Source organism: Perognathus longimembris, chromosome 1 (assembly GCF_023159225.1).
Source record: "Perognathus longimembris pacificus isolate PPM17 chromosome 1, ASM2315922v1, whole genome shotgun sequence".
NCBI classification, from domain to species: Eukaryota; Metazoa; Chordata; class Mammalia; order Rodentia; family Heteromyidae; genus Perognathus; species Perognathus longimembris.
The window spans coordinates 16,075,093-16,097,568 of record NC_063161.1 but is presented as its reverse complement, the minus strand read 5'-3'; the positions used below and the strand labels follow the sequence as shown (position 1 = coordinate 16,097,568).

Here is a 22,476-nt window from a genome sequence, read left to right as displayed (position 1 = left end):
CAGTACAAGAAATGTATCCAATGCCTAACGTATGAAACTGTAACCTCTCTGTACATCAGTTTGATAATAAAAATTAGGAAAAAAAAACACAACCTATACAAAAAATATGAGCAATAGCATATCACACACATTTATAAAACTGAATCTAAGCTCTCTGGTCATGTCATCTAGTTAAAAAAAGTGAAGATTTAGACCATGAATATCAAATAGTATATTAGTCGCAGTTATTGTGGTTGTAATACTGTCTGTCTGTGGCTGGGCAGGTGGTGTATGCCTATAATTCCAGTACTCAGGAGACAGGATTCAACCTCTGAACAATTTTTAGGAAGGGTAATCCCACAGAGAAAGACTACACCTTGAGCACATATAGTGTGCTTACAAAACTGGCTATACATATTTCCTTTGAGTACTCACACTATACCCTTGTTCTAGCATATGGTATATTTTCATACTTCCAAGACACTCTTATGACTTACTTAGGCCAAACAAACATGGAAGAAGTGATGGTATGCTAATTTAAGCCTAAACTTGAAGAAGCCTTAACATAATAGTATAATATCTCACTCTCGCTTATACTCAATCTCTCTTTCTCTCAACCATAGTGATGGCATGTTAACAAACTCAGGCTGATCCATAGTAATTTTGTCTGTCATCACAGACAGTATCCAACTAATCCCTGAACTAGACGTGTTTATCTAACTCAATACATGTGAAAGAACCTAGACAAAATAAGAACAACTTAGCTAAGCCTTGAATAAATTGTGAATTCCAGAACTGTGAGTTGGATGGTTATTATTAAGTCATAACATTTGAAATAGTCCATTATGCAGCAACAGTTTACTGTATGCACAGGAAAGACAAATACAATCTGACAGAAACAAAAAACTTCCTTTGGAAGGTTTCTTTGCAAGTCAAGAAGCTACCCTTGAAAAAACAAGATGCTGGGCTGAGAATGTGGTTTAGTGATAGAGTGCTTGCCTAGCATGCATGAATCCCTGGGTTCGATTCCTCAGTACCACATAGACAAAAAGCCAGAAGTGGCACTGTGGCTCTAGTGGTAGCCTTGAGCAAAAGAAGCTCAGGGACAGTGCCCAGGCCCTGAGTTCAAGCCCCAAACTGGCAAAAAAAAAAAGCTGGAAAATAAAAATTAAAAAGACCAGCTTTGAAGTGGAGGCTCTTTTTAAAATGAATAATAAGAGTAAGTCTTCCCTTTCCTTATGGAAGAACAAAATCTACCCAAATGCTAAGCTTCCTTCAAATCTCAGTTCAAGTTTTATTTCTTCAATAATTTTTTCTTTTTCCCTTAGGCATAGTGATGTTCATTAGTTATATATAGAAAGGAAATTATATTAGAAAGAGGCCTGGAGTATAACGTATGTCTAAACCCCATATCCTAGTTTATTCATTGTGTCCTTAAGCAAGTTTCTCAACTCTCAACTTGATTCCTGCTCTCTTAACTGAAAATTAGTAACTCTCAACTTCTTGGGGTAGCTGGTAAAGTAAAACTAAATTCTATATGCTAAACACTACATAGGGACTCAAAAATACTCAAAGTAAATTTTGTTTCATTCATTCACAAAACTTTGACTAGATTCCTAAAGTATGCCAGACTATTCCTAAAGTATGCCAGACTACACACTAGATGCTGGTAGAAAGGAAACAATCACTAATAATACCACATATAACTGCCATCTACTAATAGTAGCTATGCATAGCTTTCAGATTAGCTAAAGCATAGTTTAAAAAAAAAAACTCACTTGACAGCTCACATCCATTCCTGCTTCCAACAGCACCTGTACAACTGCTTTATGGCCATTACGGGCAGCAAGGTGGAGGGGTGTGTGTTTTCGGGTGTTGCAGCTCATTAAGTTCGGATGTGCACTGATAATCATTTTGACAACTCTCAGTCGTCCATAGAGTGCTGCCAGGTCCAATGGTGTCTCCAGCTTGCTGTTCCTAATTGTAGGGTCAGTGAGCTCTTCGAGAAGAACAGCAACTACTTCTGAGTGTCCATATTGAGCAGCACAGTGTAGAGCTGTTTCATTTTCATTGTTCTGTTTAAGGCAAAGACACAGTTTCAGAAATTCAGTTAGTTAATGTGTTTTTATAAATATGGCTAATTCAATTTTATATTTTATAAAAGTATCCATCATTCATTACATCAGAAATATGATGTATTATTTGTGTCACTTTAGTATGAAAAAGCAAACTTTTCTCTTCATCGTATATTCCAAATTCCTGCTGGGCCCAGATGGCCAGTGTTCTCCACACTGTGCATCATGTGTCCATGACATTTGTTAATGAGAGAGATTAATAACAATTATAACACTTTCAGTAGTGTGGCTTTGCAAAAGCCAACTAAAATGGTAACTTCTTTAAAAGCAGAGATTTGCAGAGAGTCTTCCCAAATTAAGTTTCATTTTATTTTCCATAGGCATAAATCATTACATCCTTTTAAAAAGAGAATGCAGTAAAAATAAATAAAAATTATTATTTTTCCTCTTTGCAATGACAGAGAGGACAATCTGGCTGGAAGATCTAAGAGTCCTTTTCTGAAACATAATTATGGATTAAGAGTCAGATTTAAGTCCCATGCCCAGACAAGTTACCAGTATCACAGTATCACAGTACTACCTATGTAGCATATAAAATTTTTGTTGAAAAATCAATGAGATTTTCCTACAAATTCAGCAAGATTAATATAAAGAACCCAGTCCAGAGGCAGATCAATTCTTCAGACCATTTGGGCTGACAGCATAGGAGATGAGGTCTTGACAATGAAGAGAAAGCAACCATCTGATCCTGACTATAAGGCATCAAAAAAAAATGTCAACAAGAAATTTTAACAACAAAAATAGAACAATCCTAAGTGAATGCTCTGGAAAGAATGAGCACCTGCATTATCACAGTCATCACTTTATGTAACATTAGGAATCAGACAAGGTTGCATTTCATACATGTTAATTCATGTAATCCTCAAAAGGAGATAGATACCATTATTATCATTATCTCCATTTTAGATATGAAGAAACTAAGGCACTGAGTCATAGAATACCAAGACTTTGATTACACAGGCACTCAATCATGGTCCAGGATTTTAACCAACTAGCCCAGACCCAAAGTAATGCTCTTAATCAATACACATGCCACTTACAAAAAAAATGGTACTTTTCCATTGGTGGAAAATTTACATATATTTTCTCACTGAATTATTACAACAATCCTGCAAGGCAAGTATTATCTCTATTCCATATACAATACAACAAAGATTCAAAAAGGTTACACTACATGTCTGGCAGAACTTGGCATCTTTGACACCTATATTTGTCCAAATCTAAAAGTCATGCTCTTTCCACTATCTTACACTGCCTGCTATACATTGCTATATGGCCAAAGAAGAACCGGTAGAAATTAGTGATCCAAAAAGGAAAATCTCTAAAGATCTTATCCCCAAAATACTGAGATGGTAGGAAGTAGCTGCTCAGATAGCAATTACCACCCAAAAAGGACAAGGCAAATTCAACCCAAGTATATTTTAATCTCCTAGAAGGCATCTCAAGCTTACTCTGAATGATAAAAGAATACAGACCAATAAATTGAGAGTCTAGAGAAAAGATTTAAAAACTTAAAAAGACCATGGAGGAGAGAAAGATGGCGCCGAAACAATAGGGAGGCACCCCGACTCGCACCAACTGAATAGCGAGCTGGGAACTCCAACACCCAACACTCCACCAAGAACCCAGCAAAACCAGCATCCAGAAGCAGTGGAGAAACGCAGGAAAACAAAAAGGAGCAAAAAAGAAGAACCGAAAACCTACACGGAGCCGGAGATTAATCGGGGCACCCTCCCCCCACCAGCCGGCCCTGGCCCAAACAGGGTCAGGCTGGGAAAGGGAAACCCGGCGATCGGCAGACAGGTTGCCAGGAGCGCAGAATCCATATAGCGGGAGACCCCACGGACACAAAGCAGGGTGCGGACCAAGACACACCCGGCAGCGACGAGAAGTTCGGGTCCACACCGGATTCGGACAAGGGAACCCAGCGCGGCAGAAAGAGGGAACGGGGGAGCCACCACGACACTTCGCCAACCCCCGAAGGGCCAACGGCGGCGCGGGACACACACACAAAGCAGCAAAAGTGAGTCCCCCATAATCCCTTCCCCCAACGGGAGACCCAAGCCCGACAAAGAAGCTATAGCTCCCTCCCTCCCCCTCCCCACTCCCGTGGGAACAAAGGACCCCCAAATCAGGCGGGAAGCTCCCATCAGGCGCTGGGAAGCCAGTCTAGCAGGGGAAGGGTGGAACAGCCCCAAGCCCCCAAAGGTTCCTGAACTGGCAGAACCGGCCCCGTCCCCTTCCCAACAGGGGCCGGGGACGGCCGGCAGGGCAAGCCCCACCCGAGGCGCCTAGACCTTGCAGACTCTTACAACTAAAATCACAGGCGCTGGTGGGCAATACCAGCCCAGCAGGGTCACCTGAGCCTGATCTCGTTCCCCCTCCTCGCAGCGGAGGCGAGGTCTGAGAGTGCCAAGCCACACCCGGACAGTCGATCCCACTGGGCCCCACACATACTGCCTCCCCCCCCCCAACGGACTCGCGGGAGGGCGCAAGCACAACCCAACAACCCAGGGCTCGCTCTGGGAGGCAGACCCCACTTAAGTGCCTGTTGTAGGGGGACTCACAGTGCACAGGAGGGCGGGGCCCCGGCGAAAGCGCCCGCTCTGGTAGGCGTGCCCTGCACTGGTGGGCGGGGCCACAGCGACAGCACCTGCTGCCGCACATACGCCTACACAGAAGGGAGGGAAGATCTACACAGACTTCCAGATGCGCAAATCACAAAGAAACATAACTCAGTTCATCAAAGGACAAGCCAACTCGCCAGCTTCAAAAAGCAGCACGACTGGAGAGGAGATGGAGAATAAAAAAGCAAATGAGGACATGTTAACAGGAATGATCGAAACCGTCAGAAATGAAATCAGAAAACAATTCCAGGAGTTTAGAGCGGAAATCTGGAAGGACACCCAGGAAGCCAAGAAAGAAATGGAAGCAAAACTGGATACAATGCAAGCCTCGTTTAAAGAAATGGAAGCAAAAATGGATACAATGCAAGCCGCCTTTAAAGAAAATCTCCACACCCTGAGAATTGAAATGCATGAAAAAATAGATTTAAAATACAACTCTTTATGGGCTGGGGATATAGCCTAGTGGCAAGAGTGCCTGCCTCGGATACACGAGGCTCTAGGTTCGATTCCCCAGCACCACATATACAGAAAACGGCCAGAAGCGGCGCTGTGGCTCAAGTGGCAGAGTGCTAGCCTTGAGCGGGAAGAAGCCAGGGACAGTGCTCAGGCCCTGAGTCCAAGGCCCAGGACTGGCCAAAAAAAAAAAAAAAAAAAAAAATACAACTCTTTAAAGGAAGAAATTTCCACGATCAGAGCTGATATGACAACCATGAATAGCTCTCTGACATCCATAAACTCCGCAATTGAAACCATAACACAAAGAGTGGACCATATGGAATCCAGAATCTCTCGCCTGGACGATGAAGCAGCTGACAACAACCAGAAAATGACCACACTCCAAGAAAAGGTGAAGCTTCAGGGAAGATTAATCCAGGAACTAATGGACAAAGACAAGAGATATAATCTGCGCATAATTGGAATAGAAGAAGGAGCCGAATATCAGAGCAGAGGGCTTAATCATGTTCTCAATAAAGTTATTGCAGAAAACTTCCCCAATCTCACAGGGGACCCCATCCAGGTAACCGAAGCCTATAGGACACCTGGCAGGCCAGACCCCAGGAAAACCACCCCAAGGCACATAATATTCAAGACTACAGACCTCAAGATTAAAGAGCAAATTCTGAATTCAGCCAAAGCGAAGAAGGAAACTTTTTTCAATGGGAAGAGGATTCGAATAACATCCGACTTATCCACACAAACTTACCAAGCTCGAAGTGAGTGGAAGAACACCATCCAAGTACTTCAGAATAACAATTTACAACCTCGGATCACATATCCAGCGAAACTGGAGTTCACATTCGAAGGGAGAACCAGATCTTTCCACACCAAAGAGGAGCTAAAGGAGTATGTGAATAAAAAACCAGCCCTACAGCGAATATTAAGAGGGGAAGCCCACCCAACAGAGATCGTAAAAGACACACAGACAGAATCAGAAAGAAACTTCAATAGCCAAAGTCCAGCAGAAAGACCAGCTCACTAAAGACAAGAAGAAAAAAAAAAAACAACAGGAAAAAACAGCCCAACAAGAAAATGGAAGGAGAAAAAACACCCTTATCCTTGATCTCTTTAAATATAAATGGCTTAAACTCCCCGATCAAGAGGAGCAGACTGGCAGAATGGATCCGCAAGCAAAAAGTTGACATCTGTTGTCTACAAGAGACCCACCTTACAGCAAGGGACAAAAACAGGCTTCAAATGAAAGGATGGAGCAAGATCTACCAAGCAAATGCACCCACCAAAACGGCAGGTGTAGCCATTCTGATCTCAGACAAGCTGGATTTCTCTTTAAAGTCCACTCAAAAAGACAAAGAAGGACACTACATATTGATACAAGGAAAAATCCAGAATCAAGACATCACGGTGATAAATGTATACTCACCGAACAAAAGAGGCCCGACATATGTCAAGCAAATTCTCACAGAATTACAGAGCAAGATAGATGCAAACACAATCATAGTGGGTGACTTTAATACTCCTCTCTCTCCAAGAGACAGATCCAACACCCAGAGGATTAGTAAGGGAGCTGAGGACCTAAATAACACCATTGCCCAAATGGATCTAACAGACCTATATAGAACCTTCCACCCTACAGAGACCCAATACACCTTCTTTTCAGCAGCCCATGGATCATATTCCAAAATAGACCACGTCATAGCCCACACAAAGAACCTCAGCAAATACAAAAGAATTGACATCATCCCATGTATTATATCTGATCACAGTGGATTAAAGGTAACCCTCAACAACAAAGGATACCACAGAGCCTATACACACTCTTGGAGGCTAAACCCCACGCTGCTATCCAACACTTGGGCCACAGATCAAATTAAAGATGAAATCAAGGAATTCATAAGCCACAATGACAAAGAAAACACATCACAAAGAAACCTATGGGACACAGCTAAGGCAGTACTGAGGGGCAAGATCATTGCACTCAGTACCCACATTAAAAGAATGGAAGCAGAGCAGGTGAATACCCTCACGAAGAAACTAAAACAACTGGAGAAACAAGAAATGACAGAATCTAAAACGACTAGGAGGGGAGAGATCACAAAGATTAAAGAAGAGATAAATCTGATTGAAAATAGAAAGACCATTCAACAAATAAATAAGACTAAAAGCTGGTTCTTTGAGAAAATAAACAAAATTGACAGACCCCTTGCAAGACTCACAAAAAAAGAAGAGAAGAGACTCATATTCGTAAAATCAGGGACTCCACAGGAAAAATTACAACAAATACACACGATATTCAAACAATCATAAGGAGCTATTTCCAAAACCTCTACTCAATAAAAAACAATAATTTTACAGAAATGGATCAATTCTTAGAGAAGTACAAACTGCCCAAACTGAACCAAGAAGAAATAAATCAACTAAATAAACCAATAACTTAGGGTGAGATACAGGAGGTAATCAAGAACCTCCCTACTAAGAAAAGCCCAGGCCCAGATGGATTCACCAATGAATTCTACAAAACCTTTAGTGAGGAGCTAACTCCAATACTCCTCAAACTCTTCCGCGAAATAGAAACGGAGGGAGAAATCCCGAACTCATTCTACGAAGCTAATATCATACTCATCCCCAAACCAGGCAAAGATCCAACAAAAAAAGAGAACTACAGACCAATATCACTAATGAACACAGATGCAAAGCTCCTCAATAAAATATTAGCTAACAGGATCCAGAAAGTGATCAAGAATATCATACATCATGACCAAGTAGGCTTCATCCCTCAGTCACAAGGATGGTTCAACATCCGTAAATCAATCAATGTAATTCACCACATAAACAGAACTAAAATCAAGAATCACATTGTTATCTCAGTCGATGCCCAAAAAGCCTTTGACAAAATACAACATCCATACCTATTAAAAGCTTTGGAGAGAACAGGAATAGATGGAACATTCCTCAAAACAATAAAAGCCATATACAACAGACCAACTGCTAATATCATATTAAATGGAGAGAAACTTAAATCATTCCCCCTAAACACAGGAACAAGACAAGGATGCCCACTCTCCCCACTTCTGTTCAACATAGTACTGGAATCCCTAGCCATAGCAATAAGGCAAGAGGAGGACATCAAAGGGATCCACATCGGCAAGGAAGAAATCAAGTTATCCCTATTCGCAGACGACATGATCTTATATCTCAAGGACCCAAAAAACTCAGTACCCAAACTCCTACATCTAATAAACCAATTTGGCAAAGTAGCAGGATACAAAATCAATCCACAAAAGTCAGCAGCTTTTCTGTACACCAGCAATAGACAAACAGAAAAGGAAATTATGGAAACAATTCCATTTACAGTAGCCAAAAAAAGAATAAAGTACCTAGGGATCAACTTAACCAAGGACGTGACGGACCTATTCAATGAAAACTACAAAAATCTAATAAGGGAAATCAAAGAAGACACAAGGAGATGGAAAGACCTCCCATGCTCATGGGTAGGCAGAATCAATATAGTGAAAATGGCCATACTGCCCAAATTGTTATACAAATTCAATGCAATACCTATCAAAATCCCAGCCACATTCTTCACTGAAATAGAGAAACCAATCCATAAATTCATATGGAACAGCAAAAAACCTAGAATAGCCAAAGCAATTCTAGGCAAAAAACATAGTGCAGGAGGTATCACCATACCAGACTTCAAGCTCTACTACAAGGCCATCATAACAAAAACAGCATGGTATTGGTATAAAAACAGATCGGAAGACCAGTGGATTAGAATTGAAGACCCAGAAATAAAACCGCACTCTTACAGCCAACTGATATTCGACAAAGGAGCTAAAGACATACAATGGAATAAACATAGCCTCTTCAACTACTGGTGCTGGGAGAACTGGGCAGCCATATGCAGAAAACTCAAAGTAGACCCAAGCCTATCACCATGCACCAAGATCAACTCAAAATGGATCAAGGACCTCAACATCAGACCTGAATCCTTGAAACTACTGAAGGACAGAGTAGGAAAGACACTAGAACTTATAGGCACAGGAAGGAACTTCCTGAATAGAGTCCCAGGCGCACAACAAATAGGGGAAAGACTTGACAAATGGGACTACTACAAATTAAAAAGTTTCTGCACAGCTAAGGTCATAGCCACCAAAATAGAAAGACAGCCAACGATATGGGAAAGGATATTTACCAGCACAGCAACAGACAAAGGCCTGATATCTGTCATCTACAGAGAACTCAAAAAACTAAGCCCCTCCAAGCCCAATAAACCTATTAGGAAATGGGCAAAAGAGCTAAAGAGAGACTTCACAAGAGAAGATATAAAAATGGCAAAGAAACACATGAGGAAATGCTCAACATCCCTGCTAGTAAAGGAAATGCAAATAAAAACAACCCTGAGATACCACCTCACCCCAGTTAGAATGGCCTATACTCTGAACTCAGGAAACAACAAATGCTGGAGGGGCTGTGGGGAAAGAGGAACCCTTCTCCATTGTTGGTGGGAGTGCAAATTAGTACAGCCACTTTGGAGAACAGTATGGAGGTTTCTCAAAAAGCTCAATATAGACCTACCCTATGACCCAGCCATACCACTCCTAGGCATCTATCCTAAACAGCAAAACCCAAGATATCAAAAGGACATTTGTACTTCCATGTTTATCGCAGCACAATTCACAATAGCCAAAATTTGGAAACAACCCAGATGCCCCTCCACAGATGAATGGATCCAAAAAATATGGTACTTATACACAATGGAATACTACATAGCGATTAGGAATGGTGAAATATTGTTATTCGCAGGGAAATGGTCAGAACTCGAACAAATAATGTTGAGTGAGACAAGCCTAGAACACAGAAAACAAAGGGGCATGATCTCCCTGATATATGACTGTTAACAAAGGGAGATGGAGAGACAGTAGAGACCAAGTCTGTGAACACTGTTTATGTGCTTGATACATTGTATACTGCATATGGGTCTACCTGACCTAGACAAGGGATGGGAAAACAGGTTGTAAGATATCACAAGAAATGTACACACTGCCCTACTATGTAACTGCACCCTCTTTGCACAGCACCTTGTAAAAAAAAATTTATGTTCAATTGATAATAAAAAAAAATTAAAAAAATAAAATAAAATAAATAAAAAAAAATAAAAACTTAAAAAGAATAGCAAGGTTTAGGGAGTACATTAAGAAAGGCTTCTTTGTGTTTCTGCCATCAAAAGAAGGTAGTGGGGAGCCAAATTCACAGAAAAAAAAACTATTCCTTACAGTTTTTTTTGTATGTGGGAAGTTATTTATTTATTTATTTTTATTTTGGTGACCGTAGTGTGACTTAATTGGGCTTGGGAATTGTCCCTAAGCTTTTGTGCTAAGGCTAGCACTCTACTATTTCAGCCATAGCTCCACATCTGGTGTTTTGGTGGTTAACTGAATATAAGTGTTATACACTTTCCTTCCCCAACTGACTTCAAACCTTGATCCTCAGATCTGGGTTTCCTAAATTGGAGTACAGGCAGGAACAATTGCTGCCTGGCAAGAATAATTCTTATACATTGTTTGACTGTGTTCCTATAATCTTCCTCATAGATAGTGATCACATATAGGTTTATGCTCTGATGTGTTATTGTTGTTGTTGTTGTTGTCATAATTGCTGTTTGTTTGCTTCCTTGCTTGTAGTTGTAGGGGGTTGATCCGAGGTCTCCTAGGGGGTTGATCCGAGGTCTCCAGCATAGTAGGTGTTATACTTTATACACTATATCATTTTATAGCATGAAAATACGGCATCGAATATATGTCCTGACCCATCTAGTTGAATTTCATTTTTCTAACTACAGTACCTTCTGAAAAAAGAAAAGCTAATTATGAAGTAATAATCCCTCAAAGATCTATTTTTATACTTCTCAGTCTATGAAAATACAAGAGCAAAATTGAAAGTTTTTCTAATGTTATCAATTAGCATTGTTCAAATCCCAAGACAAGTTACTTCAATATTCTAGACCTATTTTTATCAATGATCAACATATATATGAACTGTCATACCAGTGGAGACCACTGTGGTTTTTCTACAAAGAGATGATTGTGTACTTACATCCACAGTCACTAGTCTAAAAATAAAGCCATCTAATCTGAAATAAGCTGTGATAGAGCACTGATTAAAAATTGTTAATAAATCTACACAAAACATTCTTAAGCATTTTTTAGTTTTTTTTAACTAAATTGGTGTTCTCTGACAAATCAGGACACCCTTAGACAATGTGTAGCAGGACAAAAAAATGGCTGACAAAAATATATTTACTTCAAAGTGAAACACTTAATACAATGTTCAGTATATGGAAAAGGTAATGTATTTTTGAGATACAGATTTTCTGATGTTTGCTACAATGTTAAAATAGGTTTTTATAAATAGATAAAACAAAGGGAAAGTGAAGGAAAGATGAGTGTACATAGAACACGACTATCACCAAACAAAAGGAAATAAATCTGCTGCAAAATATAGGGAGTATGTGACAATTATAAAAACTATAGTCTTCTGGGAACAAGTGGCTCATTCCTGTAATCCTAGCTACTCAGGAAGCTGAGATCTGAGGATCACAGTTCAAAGCCATCCTGAGCAGAAAAGTCTGTGAGACTTTTATGTACAATAAACTACTTAGAAAAAGGAAGTGGAACTGTGGGTCAAGTAGTAGAGCACTAGCCTTGCGCAAGAAGAGACTCTGGGACAGAAGGTAGACCCAGAGTTCGAGCCCCAGGGCCAAAGAAAAAACAAACTAACATAATCTGAAAAGTGTCATTGTTTTCCAAAATTATCACTCAAAGTTAACTACCAATTGTAACAGAATAGAATGGTGTAACCGAATTTAAGATTGAAATACTAATGTGCAACTTACTACCAACCGCAAATGACTGATCTCTCCAAATCTCTTATCTGTACTAGTAAGAACATTACCTTCTCTATAAATGTTACAATGTGGTTTAGAAATAAAAAGCATATAAAATGATTTGAAAACTTCAAACATTAAGGTATAAAATAGCTTTATTTTTAAAGGAAATCTGTACAGTGGTCTCCCTTATCTATGGTTTCTCTATCTGCAGTTTCAATTACATGTAGTCAATCAAGTTGTGAATGTATTAAATGGAAAATTCCAGAAATAAATGACTCCTAAGTTTTGATTTGTGCCCTGTTCTAAGCAGCATAATGAAATCTTACAGCATCCCACCTATCACATCCAGAACATGAATCATCCTTTTGTCCAGTGTGTTCACACTGTATCTACTACTAGGGTTACACAGTGGCCATCTCAGTTATCAAATCAATTCTTGTGGTACATAGAACTTAAAGCGTAAGATCCCAAAGCATAAGAGACAGCAATGATTCAAAGGAGAAACAGCATTGCTAGTAGGAGAGATTGGTATTATGTAGCTGCAGGACATACAGGAAAAACGATAGTATAAACAAAGTTTGCTAACATTGTCATTTCAGGCATCCACTATGGGTATAGGAATATATCTCTCATGAATAAGGTAACACTATTGGATAAACAAAGATAACTTTCAAAAATCAGGAAGAAACCCTGGATTTGGTACATAATTTCAAAATCATAATATAATGTATTGTTAAGAGATTGACCCATGGATCTGACAATCATGTGTTCAAATATGGACTGGAATTCTAAGTAGCTGCATTCTAAGGCTGTATTCCCATAGATAAAGGAGGAGGATAATTATCTACCTCATCTGGCTGTAATAGAGCTTACTCAGACAATGCATATGAAACACTTTACACAATGTGTAGCAGATAGTAAACATTCCATAACAGATAAGACAGGATGAAAATACCAGTATGATACTGTGTAGAGCCCTAAAGGCAAAGGGCTTGGATGTGTGTCATTTTTATTCACTAATAACATGTGGCCTGAGAAAATTTAGCTTAACTGATTTCTCATTAAAATGGGAATGATATTATTACTTCAGAGGATTATTTTTAGAACTAAGAAGACTTTTTCATGTAAAAATACTTTAATAATGATTGGCTTATCATTTAAAATTTTTATTTATAAAATGTACATTCCTTCATCAGAAACTTTTAGGAAAAATGGTATGGAGAGCTATGCCACCACTGAAAGAGAATATATATAGCAAAAAAAAAAAATACTTATTAAAGAATGACAATGGGGCTGGGAATATGGCCTAGTGGTAGAGTGCTAGCCTTTGAGCAAAAAGAAGTTAGGAACAGTGCTCAGACCCTGAGTTCAAGCCCTAGGACTGGCAAATATATATATATATATATATATATATATATATATGTATGTATATGTATATATATACATTAAAATCTGGAGAAACTGTGTAACTTGCTGTCAGTAGGATATACAACACAAAGGAATAAAAGTATAATAAAAGCAACACCTCTTTGAATTTCAATTTCCTTGAAAAGACATTTTTATAATTTATCTGTTCAATAACCAAAATAACATCAACTGAGCAATCATTTGAATTTTTTAATTTTCAAATATAAATGAATACTATTTTTCCTTATTTTCATGTCATTTAAAAGCATTCTCTTCTTTAACCTTGATTTTACTTTCCTGTTTTATTATTTCAATTTTGCTTTGCGTCATTCAGACAATTTTAAGAATAACCACCAGATGGCTCATCCTGTAAGTGATAAATTTTGGTTTTCTCAGGAATAGAATCCTCATAAATTTTCCTTTAACATAATCTGAGATAAACATAGCCATGTCTTTCATTTAAAAACAAAAAAGAATTAGTGTTTTCTTATTGTAAAGTTCTACAGTTTTGTAAACTTACACAAATTTTCATTGTGATGAAAATTAGAAAGATACTTTTCCAACTAATTTTTTTCTTGACTAGACCATTCAAGATTGTGTTTGGTTGGGAAAAAAAACAACTATTTTTTTTTCTTTCCTTTGCCATTTACAGCTAGTATAATCTTATTCTTTAGTCTGAATTTCAGTCAAGTTTCTGCAAAGCTTATATTTATTTGGATAATATGCTAATCATACTTGCCCTACAGTAACCTACTTGCATTGATACTGGACAACTGCCAACCTGCAGTTTAATGCCATGGTTGTAATTCAATTATTGGACTGCATGCTGGTTTTCAAATATAGTTTTACAAAATGGAAACAGCAGGGGGCACACACAGCTCAAGATGTTTGGTATCATATTGTATTAGGAGGCCATATTTTACTTTCTTGAATTTCTGATTTTATATGTTTCAATATTGGGAAAGGCATTTCTTTTTAAATATGTCCACTATGGATAATATAATATGTTCTCTTGTAAGTACTTTGAATTTGTCAACATCATACTGTTCTGTGATTTTGCTGAATTTCTTCTGTGTGTTTGTGTATGTATATGAAAATGGGGGAGGAGGGAAAGAGGGAGAAAGAGAGATAAGGAGGGAGGGAGTACAAAAATGTTTAACTTAATACGTGACTGCTAACTGTATACATGCATTTTGCATTTTGATTTGCAAAAGGTGTATTTAACTATAAAGGTGTTATGTAAATGGTAAAGCATTATGCAAGTCATAGCTATCATAATTGTTTTCACATTTAAAATTTTATTAAGGAACACTCTAATTCTCATTACAAATGTAAATGCTGTTCTAGCTTTAAATATTCAACAGTGATAAAATAGATGATTATATAAGGCAGGTAAAAATACTGCAACTGCTTCCTTTAAGTGGGCTTTCTCTCATTGAAATCATATCTTCACAAATGCCTGGCTTAGTGCCTATGTACCATGCTCAAATATTTGAGCATTTCAAATTTCTCCTTTAGGAAATTCAGCAGTACAAATGTTTGGGGCAGAGTAACAATAAAAGTAATTTTTTAATGTGGCTTTGCCTTAACAAAACACTTCAATAAATTATAGGCTGAACAAATAGTTGACAAGTGCACCTGTTCATTGACTCTGGAATGTGATGGTCCATGATGAATAAGAATTTTCACAATTTCCACATCTCCTTTCCAGGCAGCCAAATGAATAGGAAAATAACCTTTGTTGTCTGCTACATTTGTTGATGCCTCATATTGAAGTAGTTTGAGAACTATGTCCCTAGAAAAAAGAAAACAAAAAAAATAAAAGAACACAACATAAAAGAAAACATGCTGAACAACACATTATGGTAGTATATTAGAGGCTGGCTGGTATTTAAAGAATAATTCAAGGTACTAAATCATAAAATTGGGCCAACACAATTTTTTACTTACTACACACACACACACACACACACACACACACACACACACACTTTTTATACTGACCAATGAACTACTACCTGGAAATCATTTGGGTAAAACATATTTATTTCATTAATCCAATGAGTCACATACACACATACATACACACACACACACACACACACACACACACACACACACACACACTAAGAGGTATTTAGGAAAATTCTATGTCATTCCTGTAGAAAGATTATATAAATAGAGAAAAACAGATGTGTATGTAAGGGTCCCTAATAAGCCAAAGGTAATATTAGGTCAGGGTTAAAAATTAAAAAGGTTAATTATCTTTCAGTCATGGCATATAACACACTTTAAATGTATGTCACCATATGTTGCATTACCCTTTCTCCTCTAAGCCTAAAGGATGATTTCAAGAGGGAAAATTCATTTGAGACAAGTTCTGCCACTGATGCAATTTCAACACATAGTCAAATCACACCTATCTGAGGATTCCACATTCATGCTCCACCAGGCTTACAAAGTAAACTCTCTTATTATCGTTAAGTACTTGTACAAAGTAGTTGCCATTCAACAAAGCATTTTTGTGGGGAGAGGGTGGAGGAAATGCTGATCCTGGGGTTTGAACTCAGGGCCTGGGCACTATCACTGAGCTTACTTTGCTCAAAGCTAGCACTCTACTACTTGAACTATAGCTCAACTAATGGCTTTTTTTGGTACTTTAGTGGAGATTAGAGTCTCACAGACTTTCCTGCCTTGGCTGGCTTTGAACAGTGAACCTCAGATCTCAGCCTCCTGAGTAGCTAGTAGTACAAGAATGAGCCACCCGTTCCCAGCTCAACAAAGCATCTTAAGAATACAGTGTGTCTCAGCCCTGTCTCCCAGCCCCTTCTTCCCTACATTTTCTAATTTTGTAAGATATGCCGTAAATACTTGGCTGCATTTTGACCCTCAAAGTAAAACTCTTTAATTAAAACAATCCTAGAAAGAATTAATAGTGAACTTTTTATACAAGAATCAAAAAAGGAACTCTAAACAAAAACTATTTTCATTTGGGTATGTTGGACACAAATTCTAATTCTTAAGTGAAATCTCAGACACACTTACATACATACACACACACAATTATAGTGTATTCTAACATTTCTTATGTAAAAATCAATAGGATAACTATAACAGAAAATATATTTTTTACAAAACTAAGGCTCTGCAAGTCATAAATGAGAAAAACAGAAAATCTGGGTATATCAAAGCTGGACTTCTGATAGATCACAAGATACACTTACATATTAAACAAAATAACGTCATTTTACAAAATGATAAAAATGTAACCTAAACAGTGTACTCAATTGGTACATGTATGAAATCCTAAAGATTGACAGAAATATATTAAGAAAGTTCAACAGATACCTAATGTTTCTAATGATTATATTTCTGAAAAAGTAAGACATACTTTTATCTTAGCATGTCTTTTTAAAGCCAGTTATTACTTTAAAAAACTTGTTTTGTGTTTGAGTCCCAGCTATTCAAATTAACGTTGTGACTATGGAAAAATTTAGTCTCATTTCCTTTTGTTTTTCTTAAAAAACATTGTAATAATGACAATGCATGCTACTAAAGTCTAATAAAATAAATGAGATAACAAAAGACAAGTCACTTTATAAATAGCAAAACACTATATTAATAACACTAGTCCCAAGTAAAACAAAATCCTTTAAATATAAAAATGCTTACAGAAAATCACAAGTTTGCTAAGAAATGTACTCACTGCCTTATGTACAAAACTGTAACCCTTCTGTACTTTACTTTGAAAATAAATAAATAAGATTAAGTGACCCAGCCACCAGTGGCTTACACCTGTAATTCTACCTACCCAGGAGGCTGAGATCTAAGGATCACAGTTCAAAGCCAGCCTAGGCAAGAAAATATGTGAATCTCTTATCTCCAATTAACTACCAAAAATCTGGAAGCAGAGTTGTGGTTCAAGTAGTGGAGTGTGAGCCTTGTGCACAAAAGCTCTGGGACAGTGCTCAGGCCCCAAATTTAAGTCCCAAGACAAGCACAAAAACATAACAAACAAATGAACAAATAAATACATAAATAAATAAGAACCTGAAGAATCGGAAGTTCACATCATTCTCTTCGTCTCTATAAAGCACTGTTATATAAAGTCTTCCATTTTAAGATACTGAGGTAACGAGGATTCAGTTACTACTTTTAAGTAGCAAAAGCATCTAAGAACCAGAAGATCTGGCTTAAAGTCCCAGTTCTGTACTAGTTATGAAGTTGGTTACCTTGAGGCAAATCAAATAACCTCCATCTCTCTTTCAGATATTATTAATATAACCAGACACTGGCAGCTCACTGCTATAATTCTAGCTACTCAAGAAGCTGAGATCTGAGGATCACAGTTTAATGACAATCTGTGCAGAAAAGTCCATGTGACTCTCATCTCCATAAAGCCAGAAGTGAAGCTATGCTAAAGTGATAGAATACTACCCTTGAACAAAATAAAGCCAACTGAGAACATGAGGCCCTGAGTTTAAGCCCCAGTACTAACATACAAACAAAATTCATACGGTTTAATATAATAATAATGCAGAATGATATACTACCAAAAAGTATTCTCAAGACAGACTAGTGCCATGTTAACAATTCCAGTAATTTTTTTAACTGAAATGCTTCAGCATTTTAGATATAAAATAACAGCAAAGGAGGCTGGTAAAACTACATTAATAAATTTCTCCAAATTATAATTACAAGAAATGTTTTTAATTTCATTTGCCCATGATAAGCAAATAAAAATAATTCTAAAACTTCTATAAAGTGATTCCTTCTGCTATGGTTTGAATATGGCTTGAGTGTACCCCCAAAGGGTTCATGTGTTTGGTCCTCATTATGAAATATTAAGAATAGGGAAACTTAATCTAACTCCTGTTATTAGAGATGGGAGATATCTTTGGGAGATCACTTCTGGAAGTAATTCAAAGTAGATGAAATTATCAGGGTAAATGGTACCTGATTGAATCTTGGTACGTTATTAAAAAAAAAAAAAAAAGAACAGAATAGTAACAAAAACACACATAATCCCCATTTGTTGCCGAGAGGCAAATAACTAATAGAAAAGGAGGCTGGAGTTATGTCTCAAGTGGTAGCCCCTGTTTAGCAAGTGTGAGACCCTAAATCCAAATGTTAATGTCACTAATATAAACAAACTAATAAGCAAAATAGTTATACCTCTGATCAAAGGGTGACTTATCATTTTTGATATGTCCAAGATATATACCACAAATAATATGAGCTGAGTATCCTTTTTATATAGGCTTGCTAAAATTGAATTAAATTTCAGATACTGTCCATGATAAATTAGGAGCTAAGTCAATACTAAAATACCAACTGAGTAGTATTATGCTTTATTTTTATTTAGATTGATTTTTGTATCTTATTTGAAGTGTCAACAAATGAACATATTGACTACACTCAGATACTTGGCATAAAAAGTTAAGTCATATTACTGATTTATATACCCAGAATATCATCATCTCCTATGTAGTCAGGAGCCAGTAATCCTCCTGATCTCACTCTTGCAGTTGCTAAGATGATAGATGCATGCCACTGAATCCAAATACTGGTTCAGATGGGGTCATATGAACTGTTTTCACAAACTGGCCTCAAACCATAATCTTCCCATTTCTCTCTTGTGTAGCCAGAATTTTGGATGTGAACCATTGACCACTCGATTTATGCAGTGTTTCAAGAGAAAAAAAGTGTCTTAGTGATAATGACAAAATAATTGTAAATTTCTTGCAGTGAGAAGTTATAACCATCAGGTTTAAAATAAAATATGTCTCATGTGCTTCAACTTATAGAATAAAAAGATATATATTAGATAGGAAAATAAAATATAACTAGTATTTTAAAGCATCAATTATCAAATCTAAAGCACTAAGGCTACAAAAACGATTGTGAATTCTTCTTAAAAAAGGAAACGGAAATATAGGAAGAGCGTAATTTTTGTTCTGTAAGGACAGAAATCTGAATTACTTAGATCTGTCACACTTTTCCACTATGTAGTTGGTTACTAGCTGAAATACTAGATACAAAGTAGCGATTGTGGTTAAAACATTCTTCATAAACCATGATATACACTATCTACTGTTTGAAAAACAATTCCTTAAGCTTATAATATTTTTAGAGTTAATAAGTTTAAAACAAGAAAAATGATTTTGAATGACCAGGAGAAAACATTTTAGCTAAATATGAAGGATTTTTATATTGTTCACATACATATGTATAAGCTTGTAATAACAAGATTTTACTCTCAGTGAATATTTCTATATTGGATGAGGATGAGTAAACACCAAAAAGGAAAGTGTAATCAAGTGATTTTATCCTGTGCTCTTCCCCAAACTACACACGGTCGATCCTGTTACTTCCTTCATCTTCCCTGTGTAAATCTGATTATTTCAGAGTATTGCAGTTCACACTCTGTACACAATCATCCTTGACATTCCCACCAAGTTTAACTTGTTAGTTGGTATCATCTGGATCCTCTCCAAATGCACCTAAGACAGGTGGACTCATGCAACATAAGAAATGTATCATCAGAAATAATTTTATCACATGTAATTCAGTACACAATGATTCTAGTCAAAATAAGAGGCACTTACTTATGTCCATTTAAGGCTGCATGGTGTAAAGCAGTGTAACCAGAACTATCTGTGCAGTTCACATTGGGGCCTCGCCAGATGCTGAAAATGAAGCACAAGTGTTGAGTAATAGTTAATAATCAGGCTTAGCAAAACAAAACTCAAAGTCCCACAGTCATCAGCACCTAGTATATGAAAAATCGTAATCATGTAGTAAACAATTGTCATTTTTCATTCATACCCCTCAGAACAACTTGATCTATCTGATCCAGGGAATATAACTACCTTCAGAAATTATTAGTGGGGGCTGGGGATATGGCCTAGTGACAAGAGAGCTTGCCTCCCATACATGAAGCCCTAGGTTCGATTCCCCAGCACCACATATACAGAAAACGGCCAGAAGAGGCATTGTGGCTCAAGCGGCAGAGTGCTAGCCTTGAGCAAAAAGAAAGCCAGGGACAGTGCTCAGGCCCTGAGTCCAAGGCCCAGGACTGGCCAAAGGAAAAAAAAAAAAGAAAAAAATTATTAGTGAATGTGTTAAATGCATTAAATCTGCTTCTAAAAACTCCTAATAGCTTTCTATTACTTAAATATTAACATTTGGATATATATTCTCTATCAGAGAATAAAGACTAATGACACCTGCCCTCATTCTGAACAGCAGTAGTTCATTTTTTCTTGTAGGAAGAATACAAACTCTTCTTGCTATTCTAGTGCTACTAAGAAAATATAATCAATCTTTCATCCTTGAAAATAAAATGAAAAGATTTGGACTATTGTAAATCTTAACAACTCTGCAGTTATTACTGAGTTTACAATATATTCTGGAGATAACATGGAACTCATTTCAGGTGGGCATCTCATGCCTGTAATCCTAGCTACTCAAGAAGGTGAGATATGAGGATTGCATTTGGAAGCCAGCCCAGGCAGGAAGGTCTGTGTGAATGACTCTTACCACCAATAAACTACCAAAAAAGCTATAAGTGGAACTGTGATTCGAGTGGTAGAGAACTAGACTTGAGCAGAAGAACTCAGCGACAGTTCCTAGACCCTGAGTTCATTCCCCAGGACCAGAATAAAAAAATCTCATACAGTTTAAGTAATTATTTTTATCTTTGGGGAAAATAAAACATTGAAACAGTACTTTCCTGAAAAATGAACAAAAATTACTTAACTGGTGTTCATGATGATGCTATCTAATAACTAACATATTCATAAAATATTTATTATAAACAATTTGCTTATATTAAGATAGATATATAGAGCACAAAATCATAACTCAAGGTCTTTATCAGAACAAAGACTAATGGAGAGGTCAGGTGCATGATGTAATAATTAAGAGTACTGAGATAATTAAGGCACCAGAGAGCACACAAAGCCTTTAAAAGAGAATAAACAGTGCTTGCAAATGAAAGATTATGAGTCTATAATTAGTAAAGAAAACACTTAGTAAAGCAAAGTTGCTTAATTGGACATCTATTATTTATCCTATTGACAGTCAAAAAAAGAAAAACTCTGTCTAAAACAAAAACTATAATGAGGAGAAGGAGGTAACAAGTTGAATAAGAAATGTATGCACTGTCCTACATATGAAATTGTAACCCTTCTGTACAGTACTTTGACAATAAAGAAATGAATACAATATTAAAAATAAATAAATAATAAAACAAAAACTGTCAGCAAACTGGTAATAGAAAGAACTAGCATGAACCAAAAAGGAAAGTTACAGCCAGACACCAGTGGCTCAGCATTATAATCCTAACTATTCAGGAGGCTGAGATCTAAGGATCACAGTGTAAACCCAGCCCTGGCATCAAAGTCCATGAGATGAGTATCTACAATTAACCACTAAAAGGTCAAAAGTGAAGTTGTGATTCAAAGTAGAGCCCTGGCCTTGAGCAGAAAAGCTCAGGGACAGCAGCCAGGCCCCAAGTTTAAGCTTCTGTACCCACCCACATACACACACATACAAAAAAAAAAAAAAAAGAGGAATATTCCTCCAAAAAAATTAATTAAATGAAGTGTGTTCAGCAAAGTCACAAGATACTACATATATGTACATATATATGTAGTTTGAAAAACCATATAAATGTATATGTATATATATCTTTATATATAAATATATGTATATGTATGTGTGTATATATAATATATATAATCTATATAGGTATATATAATATATATAGGGGTTTTTTGGTCAGTCATAGGGCTTGAACTCGGGGCTTGGGTGCTGTCCCTGAGCTTTTCTGCTCAAGCCTAATGCTCTACCACTTTCAGCCACAACTCTACTTCTGGTTCTATGGTGGTTAATTGAGGATAAGAGTCTCATGAACCCTGACCAGACTGGCTTCTAACTATGATCCTCAGATCTCAGCCCTCTGAGTAGCTAGGATTAA

At 37.1% G+C, this 22,476-nt stretch overlaps 1 protein-coding gene across 1 annotated transcript in view; it reads right to left on the bottom strand.

Annotated features, from left to right (window-relative positions):
• The window catches only part of Anks1b (ankyrin repeat and sterile alpha motif domain containing 1B), an 895,075-nt gene that overhangs the window by 785,863 nt on the left and 86,736 nt on the right, over positions 1-22,476 (bottom strand). The window contains exons 2-4 of the mRNA XM_048357586.1: positions 20,102-20,182; positions 15,132-15,288; positions 1,758-2,054 (exon numbers count right to left, since the gene is read on the bottom strand). Of these exons, the coding sequence (XP_048213543.1) occupies positions 1,758-1,892 (135 nt within the window). The 5' untranslated portion in view covers positions 1,893-2,054; positions 15,132-15,288; positions 20,102-20,182. The remainder of the gene's footprint in view (positions 1-1,757; positions 2,055-15,131; positions 15,289-20,101; positions 20,183-22,476) is intronic.